Source organism: Neltuma alba, unplaced genomic scaffold, assembly GCF_004799145.2.
Source record: "Neltuma alba isolate B1F8T4 unplaced genomic scaffold, ASM479914v2 tig00010370_pilon, whole genome shotgun sequence".
Lineage (NCBI taxonomy): Eukaryota > Viridiplantae > Streptophyta > Magnoliopsida > Fabales > Fabaceae > Neltuma > Neltuma alba.
Window position 1 is genome coordinate 74,344 of NW_021635275.1, and position 15,528 is coordinate 89,871.

Here is a 15,528-nt window from a genome sequence, read left to right on the forward strand (position 1 = left end):
AGATTGTCTCTATAGATTTCCCTTAACCGTAATCAAGTAAAAGAGGGAAAGAAGGTATTAAGGAATATGATTATGGAGTTTTAAAAAAAACATATCATATTTCTTATAATTAATTAACTTATCTAACTTTCTTAATTTAATCAAATAGTTAAATAGATCTTATATTAAAAATAAGAGGACTACTGTTTTTAATACGAGTAATTAATTGTGCCGTGCCTCGACTTCTTTAATGCCGACTTAAGTTTTCAACTAGTATTGTCGGGGCTGGTATCTCAACTGACGTGAGTATCAGGTATAATATGGTGCACCATGCCTTCTTTCTTGAAGGTGCCCAATATGTATAGGATATGATGGACTCTGTTTCTAATTTTCTATCCACGCTTCATCTCTCTTCTGTGTAATATTTCAATAATATTATTAGAATTTGAAAAAGATGTATACGGGCAAGTTTTTTAAAAAAATAATTCATTTTATAATATTTTTAAAACAACAATCTTATTGTATGTTTTCAAATTGAAAAAAAAAAATTGTCCCTAGGGCAGATCACGATAAATTCAACCAACCAAACGAATATTTCTATCATTTTTCAAATATTCCGAAGCCAAATTGTTCCCAAACTCTTTAATTTCCTCTTAAGACACAAAAAGAAAGAAGAGACTACCTTGGTTTAATTTTGACCGCTTCACTATCAAAAGAGTAAAAATCGATTGATGATATTGAAATCTGTGGTTGCTGATGAATATCAATGCGACTTTTCACCACTCACTTTCCCATGTGGAAGAAAGCCTGCCAACTTTTGAAAATCTCAGAATTGTGGGCTCATCATGGCTTCTTTGGTGAATGATATAAAGATCATTGAACCCTTATCAGAAACTTCATATATAGTTATCCCCTAATCCTCAGCCTCAGCTTCAAACAAAGCCTTGGATATATATACATATAAGCATGGCGTCCGTTGAAGGAGGAGGGTCGAAACCCCACGTCGTGATCACCCCATTTCCATTACAAGGCCATATAAATTCCTTCTTGAAACTAGCCAAAGTGCTTCATTCTAAAGGCTTTCACATAACGTACGTCAACACTGAGTACAATCACAGGCGCTTGCTCAATTCTAGAGGTCCTCAAGCTCTTTATGGGCTCTCAGATTTTCACTTTGAAACCATCCCTGATGGTCTTCCTCCAAGTGATGTTAATGCCTCCCAACATATGCCTTCTCTTTGTGAATCTACAGCAAAGAATTGCCTGCTTCCTTTTACAAAGCTTCTTGGGAGGCTTCACAAGCGTGCCTCTAATTGCCTTGTTCCACCAGTTAGTTCCTTGATTTCTGATATTGCCATGACCTTTACAGTGAAAGCTGCTCAACAATTTGGACTCCCTATTGCTATTTACAGCCCTGTTAGCGCAATTTCCATTTTGGGCTTGTGGCATTGCCGTACTCTTCTTGATAAGGGCATCGTTCCCTTGAAAGGTACTCCCTACACCCACTCACACTTGCTCTTTATTTTCATAGGCCACGAACCATTGATAACGTTGGGTGATTCCATTCATTGAAACAGATGAGAGTTATCTGACAAATGGATACCTGGATACTGAATTAAACTGGCTTCCAGGCATGAAAAACATCAGATTGAGAGATCTTCCTAGCTTTCTAAGTTCTCTAGACCCAAATGATCACATCATTCTGAACTTAAATATCAACATGCTACAAACTGCCCAAACTGCTGATGCCGTCATTTTCAATACATTTAGAGAGTTGGAGAGTGAGGCACTAGACACTCTCTCCTCTATCTTCCCTCCTCTTTTTCCCATAGGCCCTGTCCCTTTGCTTCTCGCTCAAACTCAGCAAAACCAGCAATTGGAATCCATTGGTTCCAATCTCTGGGATGAAGAGATCCGATGCATCGATTGGCTTGAATCCAGGAAACCCAAATCTGTAATCTATGTGAATTTTGGAAGCATCACGATTATAACATTAGAACAACTATGCGAATTTGGTTGGGGTTTAGCCAATAGCAAGAAACCTTTTTTGTGGATCATAAGGCCTGACTTAGTAGATGGTGGGTCATTAATTCTTTCACCTGAGTTTCTAAGTGAGACCAAAGATAGGGGTCTCATAGCTAGCTGGTGTGAGCAAGAGAAAGTGTTAAACCACCCTTCGATAGGAGGGTTTTTGACTCATTGTGGATGGAACTCCATGACAGAGAGTATGTGTTCAGGAATTCCAATGGCTTGTTGGCCTTTCTTTGGAGACCAACAGACCAATTGTAGGTATGCTTGCATCCAATGGGGAGTTGGGGTTGAGCTTGATAAGAATGTGAAGAGAGAAATGGTGGAAAGGGTCATCAATGAGTTGATGGAAGGGAACAAAGCGATGGAGATGAAACACAAGGTCTTGCAGTGGCAGAAAATTGCAAAGGAGTCCACAGCACCTCATGGTTCTTCCTACATCAACTTGGAGAAATTGGTCAACCAAGTCCTGGTTAAAGGGAAAATTTGATGTTCTACATGGGGAAAAAAATAATTTTATGAGATCCTGAGATCTTATTGTTATTTTGTTTTCCTGCATATATGTCTCTAAACTCTTCATGGTTGGAACCTTTTATCATCTCCTACAGCACACTATGGAGAGCTTTATTTAGAATACCTACACAGCTATAAGTGTGGACAGCTTTATCAGACTTCATATATAGTATTAGCTTCGATTTCAATCATATTTTTTGATATGGCTTGTAAGTCATTTATATAGTTATCTTGTAATATTTTAATTCGGTAATTGCGCATCCCTCCTCTGCATAAGCATAAACCTCTTGAATTATATTCAATTTAATGCATCAATAATAACTCCTCTTCCATGTCATGAAGCCCAAAGAAGAAAGGGCATAACTGAACATGCATTGATCACTATGATTGAAATATGTAAAAGATAAGACGGAGAACAATTGCCGGCAAATTAAAGCAGGAAGGAAGCATAGATAAAATAAATAAAAAGAAGGTTGAAAAAAATTAAGAATGCTTTGTATTGTAAAACCTTAAATAATAATCAAACGGGAAGATGAAATGAACATAAATAAATATCACAATTTCAAAATTAACACCTCCACCCCTTTTTTTTCCTTTGCCCCGCCGCATTAAAGCATGTCTGCCGATTGTTGCTATGTCCTCCCACATCTAATTAAAAGGTTCATGGATTCAGTCAAAGTTTCTTTTTATTTGTTTGGGAGATTTGCTTCTCAGTAGGCATTAGCAACTAACTAATCTCAACAGACTGAAAGACAAAAGAAACAATCGTACAAAACAGAAACCAAGCAAGATATCTCAATGTGGAGGAGTCAAGTTTCACCAATATATCACTTTTCTGCGTGGGATTTTTTTTTTTTTTGCCCCCTCAATATCTCCCACCCGAACGGTGAGAGACTAGTATATCAAAATACTGTTTGGTACCATAGAGAGGATCTCTTCCAACAATATTTTTCTCCATATATACTGTCTCAAGAATCGAACTCAGAACATAATACTTAAGGTCCCCAAGTCTTTTTTATTTGGACCAACACTTGCTGGTGATGGGCCATTTTAATTCATGGCCCAAGATGACTTGGCATCTGACCAAGCCAACTCGACTAACATTGGGCTAAAGGCGGCCTATTTGATCATAAATATAAGTTACTTGTAAGAAAAAGTTTTGGTCATAAATGTAAGTCATTTATAATATATGTAATGCTTACTTTATAGTTTTACCCTTATTTAATTCTCATTGAAAAAAGAGAAAGAATAGAAATATAAAAATGATTTGTAAATGGAGAGAGAGAAAAAACTTTTAATAAGGGTAAAATTGAAATTTTTTTCAATCTAATACTCCTGATTTGTACTATAAAATGGGTCTTATATTTAGGATCGGAGAAGTACATTCATTAACACATTAGAGTGGTAATAGTATTGAAAATATGGAGATATTACATACAAGCCTCTAATAATAAAAAAAAAAGTTACTCTTTTCACCCCTTATTATAAGCAACAACCACTATGTTCCATTGCTCCTATTGTTTCTAAATATGAGCAACATTTACAAGCTGTCTTTTGTAGCAAACTTCTTATTTTGCCCCTATTAAAGACTTATTTTAATAGTTACTATATTTATTTTTTTTTCCAAAATATCATTTCCTAGATAATAAATGTTCAGAAGATTAAATTTTAATATAATCTCTCTCCCTTACACATTCCCTCTCTTTTATAATTCTCTTTATTATAATAATTTTCTTATTCTCTTTCTTATACTCTCTCTTCCATTAATAAGGCTGTTTTGAAGAAAAGACTTTCAATTTTTATATATTTATTATTTTTAGCCAATTTTAACTAACTTTTTGAAGAGTTAAGTTTGAAATATTTTTAAAACAACAATATTATTATGGGTTTTCAAATAAAAATAGTATTCTGTAAAATTACTTGTCGTTTTCCTGTGGGCAAGCCACGATAAATTCAACGAACCAAACCGTTGGTCAAAAGTTCTGAACACAAACGACAAACCAAAGCCAAATTGTTTCAGAACTCTTAAATTTCCTCGCAAGACACAAAAAGAAAATAAGTATCTACGTTGAACTTGACCGCTTTACTATCAAAAGAGAAAATTTTGATTGATGATATTAAAATCCATGTTGGCATCTCCCGGCTACTATGATGAACCCTCCCTGTCAAAATACAACTTCTCACCACTTATCTTCCACATACTTTTCCACACGAGAAAATACCAACGAACTTCGTGGACTAATAGCTTTTTCAGAATTATTCAAAGATCGATGAACCCTTCTCTGAAGCTTCTTATACATATCGTTTATAATCCGCAGCTTTAGCTTCAAACAAAAGCCTTGAATATAACCATGGCAACGATTGCAGGAGAAGAGTCAAAACCCCATGTTGTTATCACCCCATTTCCATTACAAGGCCATATAACTTCCTTCTCGAAACTAGCCAAAGTGCTTCATTCTAAAGGCTTTCACATAACGTACGTCAACACTGAGTACAATCACAAGCGCTTGCTCAATGCAAGAGGAGCTCAAGCCCTCGATGGCCTCCCAGATTTTCAATTTGAAACCATCCCAGATGGTCTTCCTCCTTCTGATGCCAATGTTTCCCAAAGATTTAGTTTTCTGTGCAATTCTATGCAAAATAACAGTCTCATCCCTTTCAAAAAGCTTCTCGCAAGGCTTAATAAGCTTGCTTCCGACGGTGTTGTGCCCCCCGTTTCTTGCTTGATTTCTGATGCTGTCATGACGTTCACAATGAATGCTGCTCATGAATTCGATCTTCCTATTGCTCTTTATTGGCCAGCCAGTACTGTTTCCTTTTTGGGTGTTTTTCACTTTCGGACCCTCCTCAATAAAGGTGTAATTCCCTTGAAAGGTACCATGTTTCTTGTGTGTCTTTCTTGGTCCATTCTTCTGAAGTAATTGATCTGCAACATACTATGATGGTCATTGTATCTGTGCGCGCGCGCGCTCTGTATGTGTGGCTTTCTTTGATCTGTTCTTTTGAAGTAATGGATCTTCAACAACTTATAATGGTCATTGTATTGGTGCAGATGAGAGTTATCTAACAAATGGATACTTGGATACTGAATTAGATTGGCTTCCTGGAATGAAAAGCATGAGACTGAAAGATATTCCAAGCTTTGCGAAGGTTACAGATTCAAATAATTTTCTGCTAAACTTCCTTATGGCTGAGTTACAGAGAGCCCAAAAAGCTCAAGCAATAATATTCAACACATTTGAGGAGTTGGATAGTGATGCCCTCAGCACCCTATCCTCTGTCTTTCCTCCTCTTTACTACATTGGCCCTCTCGCTTTGCTTCTCGCTCATCAAATCCCACACAACCACCGCTCGTTGGAATCCATTGGCTCCAGTCTCTGGAAAGAAGAGACTCAATGCCTTGACTGGCTAGAAACCAAGGAACCTAAATCAGTGATTTATGTGAATTTTGGAAGCCTTGTAATTATGTCTCCAGAACAATTACATGAATTTGCTTGGGGTTTAGCCAATAGCAAGAAACACTTTTTGTGGATCATAAGGCCAAACCTAGTAGAAGGAGGCTCAATGATTCTGCCACATGAGTTTTTAAATGAGACTAAGAATAGAGGCTTCATAGCAAGTTGGTGTGAGCAAGAAAAAGTGTTGAACCATCCATCCATTAGAGGCTTCTTAACGCATTGTGGCTGGAACTCCATGACAGAGAGTATTTGTGCCGGAATTCCTATGGCATGTTGGCCTTGGTCTGGTGATCAACCAACAAATTGTAGGTATGCATGCAAAGAGTGGGGAATAGGAATTGAGATTGATCATAATGTGAAGAGAGAAGAGGTGGAGAAGCTTGTGAATGAGTTGATGGAAGGAGAGAAGGGGAAGCAAATGAGACGGAAGATTTCAGAGTGGAAGGAAATAGCAGAGAATGACACTAAACCAGGTGGTTCTTCCTACATCAACTTGGACAATTTGATCAAGGATGTTCTGCTAAAAACAAAAGTCTAAGATTTTTAACATCAAATAAGGGAATTTTCAATTCATCACTTGCAATTGTCGTGCATTTAAATCCGTTCAAGCTATCCAGTGCTTGGATTGTTGTGTCGAGCATGTAGCAACTAGTGATTTAGATGGAACTCGAAATGATTCACTCAGTTCAAGTCTTTTCTTCGTCTTGGGCCACACAGTTGATGTGATAAATTTAAAAATTCTGCATATCAAAGTTCTTGTTTAAATTTATGATTGTTTAGATTTGAACTGACCTGATTACTCTAGATGCTTATATATGGAGTTGTAGGTCCCACTATATACAGATGATGTTACATTAACAAGGAGTTGCAAAGGCCTCTAGTGAATGTTTGGTGCGTCGTATCATATGATGCATTTTTCCATTAAGGGCCACCTCTATAACATTTCTTGCATATGCTGCAATTTTGTTTAAGATTTAAATTAATAGAGGGTCTCCATGAAGCAGGGGCAAGCTAATTATTGTCATCAAATTCTCTTTAAGTCTTTCTTGATATTTAAGATTGATATTGATGATTTTTAATTACTTGGCTCCAACTAATGTTCATTCTTCCTAGGACTTATTTGGTGTGCTATATAAAATATTATATAAAAGCTAAATAACTAATTTACAAAAATTACAAGCTAAATATTAGAGATGAAGTAGACAGGGTCTTCTGTTTATGACCAAATTAAATATCTAACTAGCACCTATATTAAAAATTGAAGGTAATAGTATTTCAGTTCTTAATATAAGAGTTAGTTAACTAGTTTAAGTAGATTGAGAAAGTCAGATAAATTAGTTAATCATAACAAATATAATATGTATACTCTTGCATAACATTATATTATATATCAATTTATGGGTTAAATAAATTAATTTTAAAAAAATAACAAATATAAGAAATAAAAGTATATTAAGGTCTTATATTTAGTAATACACATCTAATTCTTATATTACGGCCTAGATGGAGTATAAAGTTTGGAGTGACCCTTTGTTAGATATTCCCTTCATCCTTTTTTATAAGCAACAACTACCATCTTTCTCTTATCCCTAAATATAAGCAGCATTTGCAATTTTGTCTTAGATTTTTGCAACAAATTTTCTATTTTGCCCTCGTTAATGATTTATTTTAATACCCTATATATTTATTATCTTATTTCCCAAACTATCATCTCTCTCTATTCACATTCTCTTTCTTTTATAATTCTTTTTATTATAATAATTTTTTGTTCTGTTTCTAATACTTTGCCTCTCTTTCATAAAGATATTTTGGAAAAAAAATTTAATTTTTATTTATTTATTGTCTTTAAATAACTTTTTAATTTACGTGATATAGTCTAAGATTACTTATAAAAAGAGACAAAGGGAGGAATACAAGGAAAATATGCACATAATCGATAGAAATAACATTTACTAGTGTTACGTTGCACGATTAACCAATAATTTTTCTCTCAGAAGTATTCCATTTATCTTCACCTCAGAAAGATTATGCGCCCCACTTGGATTTAAACAACGAACAAGACAAAAAAACTACACGATGAAGACCATAACTGTAACATCATCTTGAGCTGTATGATAAGACAAATAACTAAAACAGGCTGGCCGAAATAGACATGTCTTCAAGATAAGCAGTGACGTATAATATGTGATGTCATTTTCATCTGATCCTATTATAGCATATGGAGGAGAGAGTTTTGTTTAAGTTATTTTAGTATTTAGTCTATTCATTGATGCATTTCTGGAGGGAACTAGAAGATTAGCTTTTTGTGGAGAGAGTTATTCAAAACGTTAGCCTCATCATGCCAACTATAACTTTCACCCACACCCTCGTTATTGGTTACCTGTTCCAACTAGCTTCATATAACGAAGCGTTTCAGCAGACAAAGAGAATATTCAACTAAAACATGGATTCAAAACCCCATGTTGTTATCATTCCATTTCCAGCTCAAAGCCATCTAAACAGCCTCATGAAAGTAGCCAAAGTGCTTCATTCGAAAGGCTTTTACATAACATACGTGAACACAGAGTACAACCACAGACGCTTGCTCAATTCTAGGGGTCCTCAAGCTCTTGATGGGCTCTCAGATTTTCACTTTGAAACCATCCCTGATGGTCTTCCTCCAAGTGACGCTAATGCCTCCCAACATTTGCCTTCTCTTTGTGAATCTACAGCAAAGAATTGCCTGCTTCCTTTTATCAAGCTTCTTGGGAGACTTCATGAGCATGCCTCTAATTGCCTTGTTCCACCAGTTAGTTGCTTGATTTCTGATATTGCCATGACCTTTACAGTGAAAGCTGCTCAAGAATTTGGACTTCCTATTGCTATATATAGCCCCGTTAGTGCAATTTCCATTTTGGGCATGTGGCATTGCCGTACTCTTCTTGATAAGGGCATTGTTCCCTTGAAAGGTACCCCCTAGACACACTCACACTTGCTCTTTATTTTCATAGGCCATGAACCATTGATAACGTTGGGTGATTCCATTCATTGATACAGATGAGAGTTATCTGACAAATGGATACCTGGATACTGAATTAAACTGGCTTCCAGGCATGAAAAACATCAGATTGAGAGATCTTCCTAGCTTTTTAAGTTCTCTAGACCCAAATGATCACATCATTCTGAACTTTGTTATCAACATGCTACCAACTGCCCAAACTGCTGATGCCATCATTTTCAATACATTCAGTGAGTTGGAGAGTGAGGCACTGGACACTCTTTCCTCTATCTTTCCTCCTCTTTTTACCATAGGCCCTGTCCCTTTGCTTCTCGCTCAAACTCAGCAAAACCAGCAATTGGAATCCATTGGTTCCAATCTCTGGGATGAAGAGACCCGATGCATCGATTGGCTTGAATCCAGGAAACCCAAATCTGTAATCTATGTGAATTTTGGAAGCATCACGGTCATAACATTAGAACAACTATACGAATTTGGTTGGGGTTTAGCCAATAGCAAGAAACCTTTTTTGTGGATCATAAGGCCTGACTTAGTCGATGGTGGGTCATTAATTCTTTCACCTGAGTTTCTAAGTGAGACCAAAGATAGATGTCTCATAGCTAGCTGGTGTGAACAAGAGAAAGTGTTAAACCACCCTTCGATAGGAGGGTTTTTGACTCATTGTGGCTGGAACTCCATGACAGAGAGCATGTGTTCAGGAATTCCAATGGCTTGTTGGCCTTTCCTTGGAGACCAACAGACTAATTGTAGGTATGCTTGCATCCAATGGGGAGTTGGGGTTGAGCTTGATAAGAATGTGAAGAGAGAAATGGTGGAAAGGGTCATCAATGAGTTGATGGAAGGGAACAAAGCGATGGAGATGAAACACAAGGTCTTGCAGTGGCAGAAAATTGCAAAGGAATCCACATCACCTCATGGTTCTTCCTACACCAACTTGGAGAAATTGGTCAACCATGTCCTGGTCAAAAGGAAAATTTGAGGTTCTACATGGGGGAAAAAAATAATTTTATGAGATCCTGAAATCTTATTGTTATTTTGTTTTCCTGCGTATATGTCTCTAAACTCTTCAGGGGTAGAACTTTTTATTATCTGCTACAGCACAATATGGAGAGCTTTATTTAGAATAACTACACAGCTATAAGTGTGGACAGCTTTATCAGACTTCATATATAGTATTAGGTTTGATTTCAATCGTATCTTTGATGTGGCTTGTAAGTCATCTTTATAGTTATATCTTGTAATATTTTAATTCGGTAATTGCTTATCCCTCCTCTGCATAAGCGTAAACCTCTTGAATTATATGCAATTTTATGCATCAATAATAACTCCTCTTCCATTTCATGAAGCCCAAAGAAGAAAGGGCATAACTGAACATGCATTGATCACTATGATTGAAATATGTAAGATTTGGCATCGATTTATCTAGCATGAGATTTCATTCAATCAGCATAATTTAAGGGTCATCTAGAAGATAAGATGGAGAAAAATTGCTGGCAGATTGAAATATGAGTGATTTTTCACCAACTTTCTCTTTTTTGAATTATTTATTTTTTAGTTCATATTCAACAATTTTTGGAACATGAGATCATTATTATAAGGCATGTAATTAATTTTTAAAAAATTAAATTCTAGCACCTTGTCTAAAATTAGATTGCAGTTCCTAGAGTAAGGTCTCGCTTGGCCACTGATTATAAACACGTGTGTGCATAAGTATAAATGTTAGGTCACAGGCAGCTATCACGATGTACCTCTCTTCACAAGAAAGCTTGACGATCGTATATTAGCTTGTCTCTTTACAGAGCAATTTAAAACGTGAGGGAAAGTGATGCTAAAAAAAGCCCTTTTGATTGATGTGCCAATAAAATTCATATATTGGAATACAGTTGAGATACGCCTTCCCTTATGTCTATGATATCTCCCAAAGAAGAGGGGGGGGGGAGGAGAGAACCTTCAAGGGAGTGAAGGGGAAAAAAATTATGTTAAACATGCATAAACCTTTCCTCACAGGGATAATTCAAAATGTTAATTGAGAGTTATCCACATTAATATAAGAGATTAGAAAGGTTACTGGGGTTATAGATCTGTACACATTCAAAGTTATAGGGAGATTGTATATAATTTAGCGGGTTAATACAATATTTTGTTTTTTAAATTTACCTTCACTTTGATTATTTTAGTCTCTCAAATTTTAAAGTATTGATTTTAATACATCGAGTGTTCTTTCATTTATAATATTGGTCTATATAATTTAATAAAAACTTATATTATTTTTTCCTGTGATGATAAAAACTATAGTTTAAAACTTGAGGGACAAAACAAAATGAAGCAAAATTGAAGGCAAAAATTATATTACCCCAAATTTAGCCTAATATTATTAAAAATTAAATATATACTAATCCAATAGCAAACTAAATTAGCCTGTTTTTTCCGTCATGCTTGAGAATTGAGATACGTCAAAGTGGCTTAATGAACGCCTTCTTTCAATTTGTCAACCAAAGTGATGAAACTGGCATAAGAAGAACCACCTGGTAATGTCGCATCCTGAGCTTTGAATTTCCACTCCAAAGCCTTCTCTCTCATCTTCTTACCTCTCTCTCCCTCCATGACTTCTCTCACGATCCCTTCAATCTTCTCTCTCTTAATAACCTCATAACCTTCTTCAATCTCCATCCCTATCCCCCACCTCTTACACGCATAGAAACAGTTCATTTGTTGCTCTGCAAAAAACGGCCAACACACCATTGGCACACCTTCACTAATACTCTCCAACGTCGAGTTCCACCCACAATGACTCAGAAACCCTCCCACCGACGGGTGACTCAGTACTTTCTCTTGTGGACACCACCCCACAATCATGCATCTTCCTTTAGTCTTCTTCTTGAATCGTTCTTCTGATAATACTTGTTCACCACCTTCAACCAGATTAGGTCGAATCACCCATAAGAAACTGCAGTTACTGTTAGCTAATCCCCATGCAAACTCTAGAAGTTGATTAGGGTTCAAAATAACCAAGCTTCCGAAGTTGATGTAAATAACTGATTCTTTCTCTCTTGTGTCTAGCCATTGTAAGCATTTGGTTTCTGCGTTCCAGAGATTCAAGTCTATGGCGTCGGCGGCGGCTGACGGTGATGAAATTCGGTGGTTCTGAAGAAGCAATGGTAAGGGGCCAATGGGGTAGAGATTAGGGTAGGTGGAAGTGATGGCGTCTAGGGTTTCTGATTCAAGGGCTTGGAAGGTGTTAAGGATGACGCCTCTGGCTTTAATGGCGTTGAACACTGAGTCTCTGTTGTAGTTGAACATTATATCAGAAGGATTGGTGGTTCTGAAGAATGTGGGAATTTCTCTTAGTCTGATTCCTCTCATTGCCGGAATCCAATCTATTTCTGTGTCCAGATACCCATCTTGTAGATTCTTTTCATCTGGCAGCAATTAGAATTGCCCAATATATAATAAGTTTCTACAAGGAATATAAGGGGACTTCAAAGTAGATAGCAGCATGCCTAAAGAACAATAATTAACTTGTGTAACTCTATTACGGTGACATATCCATTACTAATCAACTCACACAAGGCCTAATAAACATAACATCCACTTAAACTAATGATTAAAGCTAATAATATATATATAAACTCAATAAGAATCATGTATATTAGAAAAAAAATGGACTACTTTAAAAAAAAATAGATAAATATGAGAGACAAAGTATATTAGGGTCTTATCTTTAAGACTAAAATAAAAGTGAAATAAAATCTTATATTAGAGACCAGAGATAGTAGTTTATATTGATATGTTTTGGGAGAATTATAATAAAGTCTCGGGAAATGAACATAATTATTATAAAGTCTTAATGACAATTGAAAAGCTTGTGATAGCAAGTTTTATGCTAGGAAATGACAACTCCCCACTTGTTATTACGATTTTTTGATAGTTATTTTTTTTTATGAGATTTTATTGCAATTCTCTCTTATTTTATTGTTTTATTGTGGTTGCTTGGCTTCACCATGGTGAATCAGACGCAGATCTCGCACAGATATACACGTGATAATTTGTGAATGGGCCATCATGTCGGATGCCCAACCCTTGTAATTTGTTGGGCAAGCACATCACAGTCACGAGTAAGCATGGTGCTATGTACAGCAATGAACCCCACCTATAGTGGTATGTAATTTTCAAATAAAAAGGTATTAATTTGCAAATAAATACAATATCTAAATAGACAATACATATAATTAGTCCAGTAAACTACAGTTACTAAAGTGAAAATTAAATATAATATTGTTTTTTAAAACCAAAAATATCATTTTAAGCTCAATCTCAATAAAAAGTAAGAAAATATAAAATTCAAATTAATTAATCCGTTTGATTCTCTTGAGTGGGAAGGTTAGCAGTGGTTTAGAACATCTCCTCTTTCCTTCTCCTCTTCTTTCCTATTCTTCCTTTTTCTAACTCTTAAATTAATATTTCAATGGTTGAGATTTAAACATTTCCAAAACTATTATTAAAATCTTAAATTATAAAAATAAATAAATGATAGATTACAAACTATATTAAACTTTAATTTTAATACTTTTAAAATGCACTAAATATTTTTTAAAACTTTTTTAAATAATTTATAAAAAATTAAAATTTGAATCGTTAAAATGAATTCAATAGCTAAAGAAAAAAAATGAGAGAAAAATTATGACAAGAACCCGTTCATTAGTCTTACGTGGTCCCCTGAAGTTGTAATGCACGTAATCCTATGCGAAGAGGTGATGATGTGGCTCACTATCACAAGGCTTCAAGAGACGAGGAGTGGGGGACTCCATGGGGTCCCATTCACTCCTGTCTCTCTGCTGCAAGATGATCGGAGAAATTCACCCGATTCTTTGAAGATAGAGTTTCTTACTTACCTTTCAACGGGAAAAACCCTCTCTTCTCAAGCTCATCAAAGTTAAGGTACCCCACCATGCCACAACCGCTCGGAGTAAACAACATGAACTCAGGTATACCGAACTCCTCCGCCGCTTTCAAAGTAAACCCCATCACCCCGTCGGAGATTATGCAGCTCACCGGAGGCACGTCCGGCGAATCACCCTGCTGCAGCTTGGCTATCAGCTCTCTGAACGAACGCAACCCTTCTACAGGCATCGACACGCAAAACTCTGCCAGGTTCAGAATCCCCCGTCTGTTCTCCGGCGGCAAACCGTCGGAGATGGCCTCAAACCGGAAGCGGGGAACGCCCTTGACGGAATCGGGACCTCTGGAGTTGAGCAAGAGGGAGAAGTTGAAGTGGGTGAGGACGAAGGTGACGTGGAAGCCATGGAGGTGGAGGAGCTTGGATAGGGTTAGCATAGGGTTCATGTGGCCTTGCAATGGAAGAGGAACACACACCACATGAGGCTTCTTCGCTGCCATTTTTGCTTCGTCCATTGCTCCTCATCATGCGCGCTAATATAGTGATATTCCAATCACCATCCCACGTCTTCAAAAGACTCAATTTGCTTTTCAATTTTCATTAAAGAAATAAAATTAAATAAAAAAAGAAGAAAAAGAGAGATTTTGGAAAATGATGCCACAGCAAACATTGAGATTTAATATTTTTAACAATTTATGATTATAACATTAAATATAAATAAATAATTTAAAATATTAAAATTTAATTTAAACATTTAATAATTATAGAGTAACTAAAATTTAAAAAAGTACTCCTCCGGTCCTTAATATAAGACCCATTTAACTAATTTGATTAGATTAAGAAAGTTAGGTAAGTTAGTTAATTATAAAAAAAGTGACACATTTTTCCTAAAACACCATAATCATCTTTCTTAATACCCCTCTCCCTCTTCTACTTGATTAGGTTAAGGGAGTATCCATAGGGGTAGTTTAGAGAAAATTGATAAATATGAGAAATGGGCCTTATATTTAGGACCAAAACCAACTCAAGAATTGGGTTCTATATTAAGGACCGGAGGAGTAATATTTTTATGAAATACTAGATTCCAACCATTTATTTTTTTTTTAATCTAATAATAGAGATGGAATTGAAAATTGTAAAGAGGCCGGGATCCAGCCGAAGACGGAGGAAGGTTTGGCCATTTGGGGACAACTGGACAAACCCGGGCAAATATTTAAGGGAGAATTACAATAAAGTTTTAAGTAAGAAAAACAATTGAAAAATAAGTCTTAGAGGTTGTTATTCTCATTATAGAACTTGTCATTATAGACCGATAAGCTTGTTATTGAGATTTTTAGTAATGATTTCTCTTTCATGGAACTTGATTGTAATTTTTCCAATCTTTAAAAGGAAGGCCTCCCCACTGCCGTTGTAAGCAACGTCGTTCCTTGTGTCTCTTTTCCTCCGGACTTTGTCAACTTAAAACTGGCTTATAATGATTTATAAATAGTTTTTCAGTCATAATTTATAGAACATGATATAAATATATATAAAAAATTTATTTTAACTTACATAAAACGTGTTCATAAGTATTTAAATAAGTTAACCAAAACAAGCACTTAGTTAAGTATTATTATTTTTTTGATACAACGGAAAGAAAACTTAGTTAAGTATTA

The 15,528-nt window shown here is 35.8% G+C and overlaps 6 protein-coding genes across 7 annotated transcripts in view; 4 read left to right on the forward strand and 2 right to left on the reverse strand.

The window, feature by feature from the left end:
* LOC114756077 (7-deoxyloganetin glucosyltransferase-like) overlaps positions 1–15,528 on the reverse strand; it is a 91,800-nt gene that overhangs the window by 50,185 nt on the left and 26,087 nt on the right. The window lies entirely within an intron of this gene.
* Positions 1–15,528, forward strand: part of LOC114756065 (7-deoxyloganetin glucosyltransferase) — a 91,379-nt gene that overhangs the window by 48,758 nt on the left and 27,093 nt on the right. The gene's annotated exons all lie outside the window — the stretch shown is intronic.
* Positions 1,518–2,777, forward strand: LOC114756076 (7-deoxyloganetin glucosyltransferase-like). Its single transcript, XM_028944989.1, has one exon. It carries the CDS (start codon positions 1,613–1,615, stop codon positions 2,495–2,497), a length of 885 nt encoding a protein of 294 aa, XP_028800822.1. The 5' UTR covers positions 1,518–1,612; the 3' UTR covers positions 2,498–2,777.
* LOC114756075 (7-deoxyloganetin glucosyltransferase-like) lies at positions 4,846–10,321 on the forward strand. Of its 2 annotated transcripts, none has more exons than XM_028944986.1 (3): positions 4,846–5,394; positions 5,573–6,416; positions 9,990–10,321. In XM_028944986.1, the coding sequence occupies exons 1-3, from the start codon at positions 4,872–4,874 to the stop codon at positions 9,994–9,996; spliced, it is 1,374 nt and encodes a 457-aa protein (XP_028800819.1). In that variant the 5' UTR covers positions 4,846–4,871; the 3' UTR covers positions 9,997–10,321. The 2 variants fall into 2 exon arrangements, with proteins under 2 accessions (XP_028800819.1, XP_028800820.1); XM_028944987.1 differs by having other exon boundaries at positions 4,846–5,376.
* On the forward strand, positions 8,393–10,295 carry LOC114756074 (7-deoxyloganetin glucosyltransferase). Its single transcript, XM_028944985.1, has 2 exons — positions 8,393–8,926; positions 9,015–10,295. Exons 1-2 carry the CDS (start codon positions 8,422–8,424, stop codon positions 9,953–9,955), a joined length of 1,446 nt encoding a protein of 481 aa, XP_028800818.1. The 5' UTR covers positions 8,393–8,421; the 3' UTR covers positions 9,956–10,295.
* On the reverse strand, positions 11,321–14,421 carry LOC114756067 (7-deoxyloganetin glucosyltransferase-like). Its single transcript, XM_028944977.1, has 2 exons — positions 13,869–14,421; positions 11,321–12,395 (listed from the first exon to the last, which is right to left on the reverse strand). The coding sequence occupies exons 1-2, from the start codon at positions 14,386–14,388 to the stop codon at positions 11,440–11,442; spliced, it is 1,476 nt and encodes a 491-aa protein (XP_028800810.1). The 5' UTR covers positions 14,389–14,421; the 3' UTR covers positions 11,321–11,439.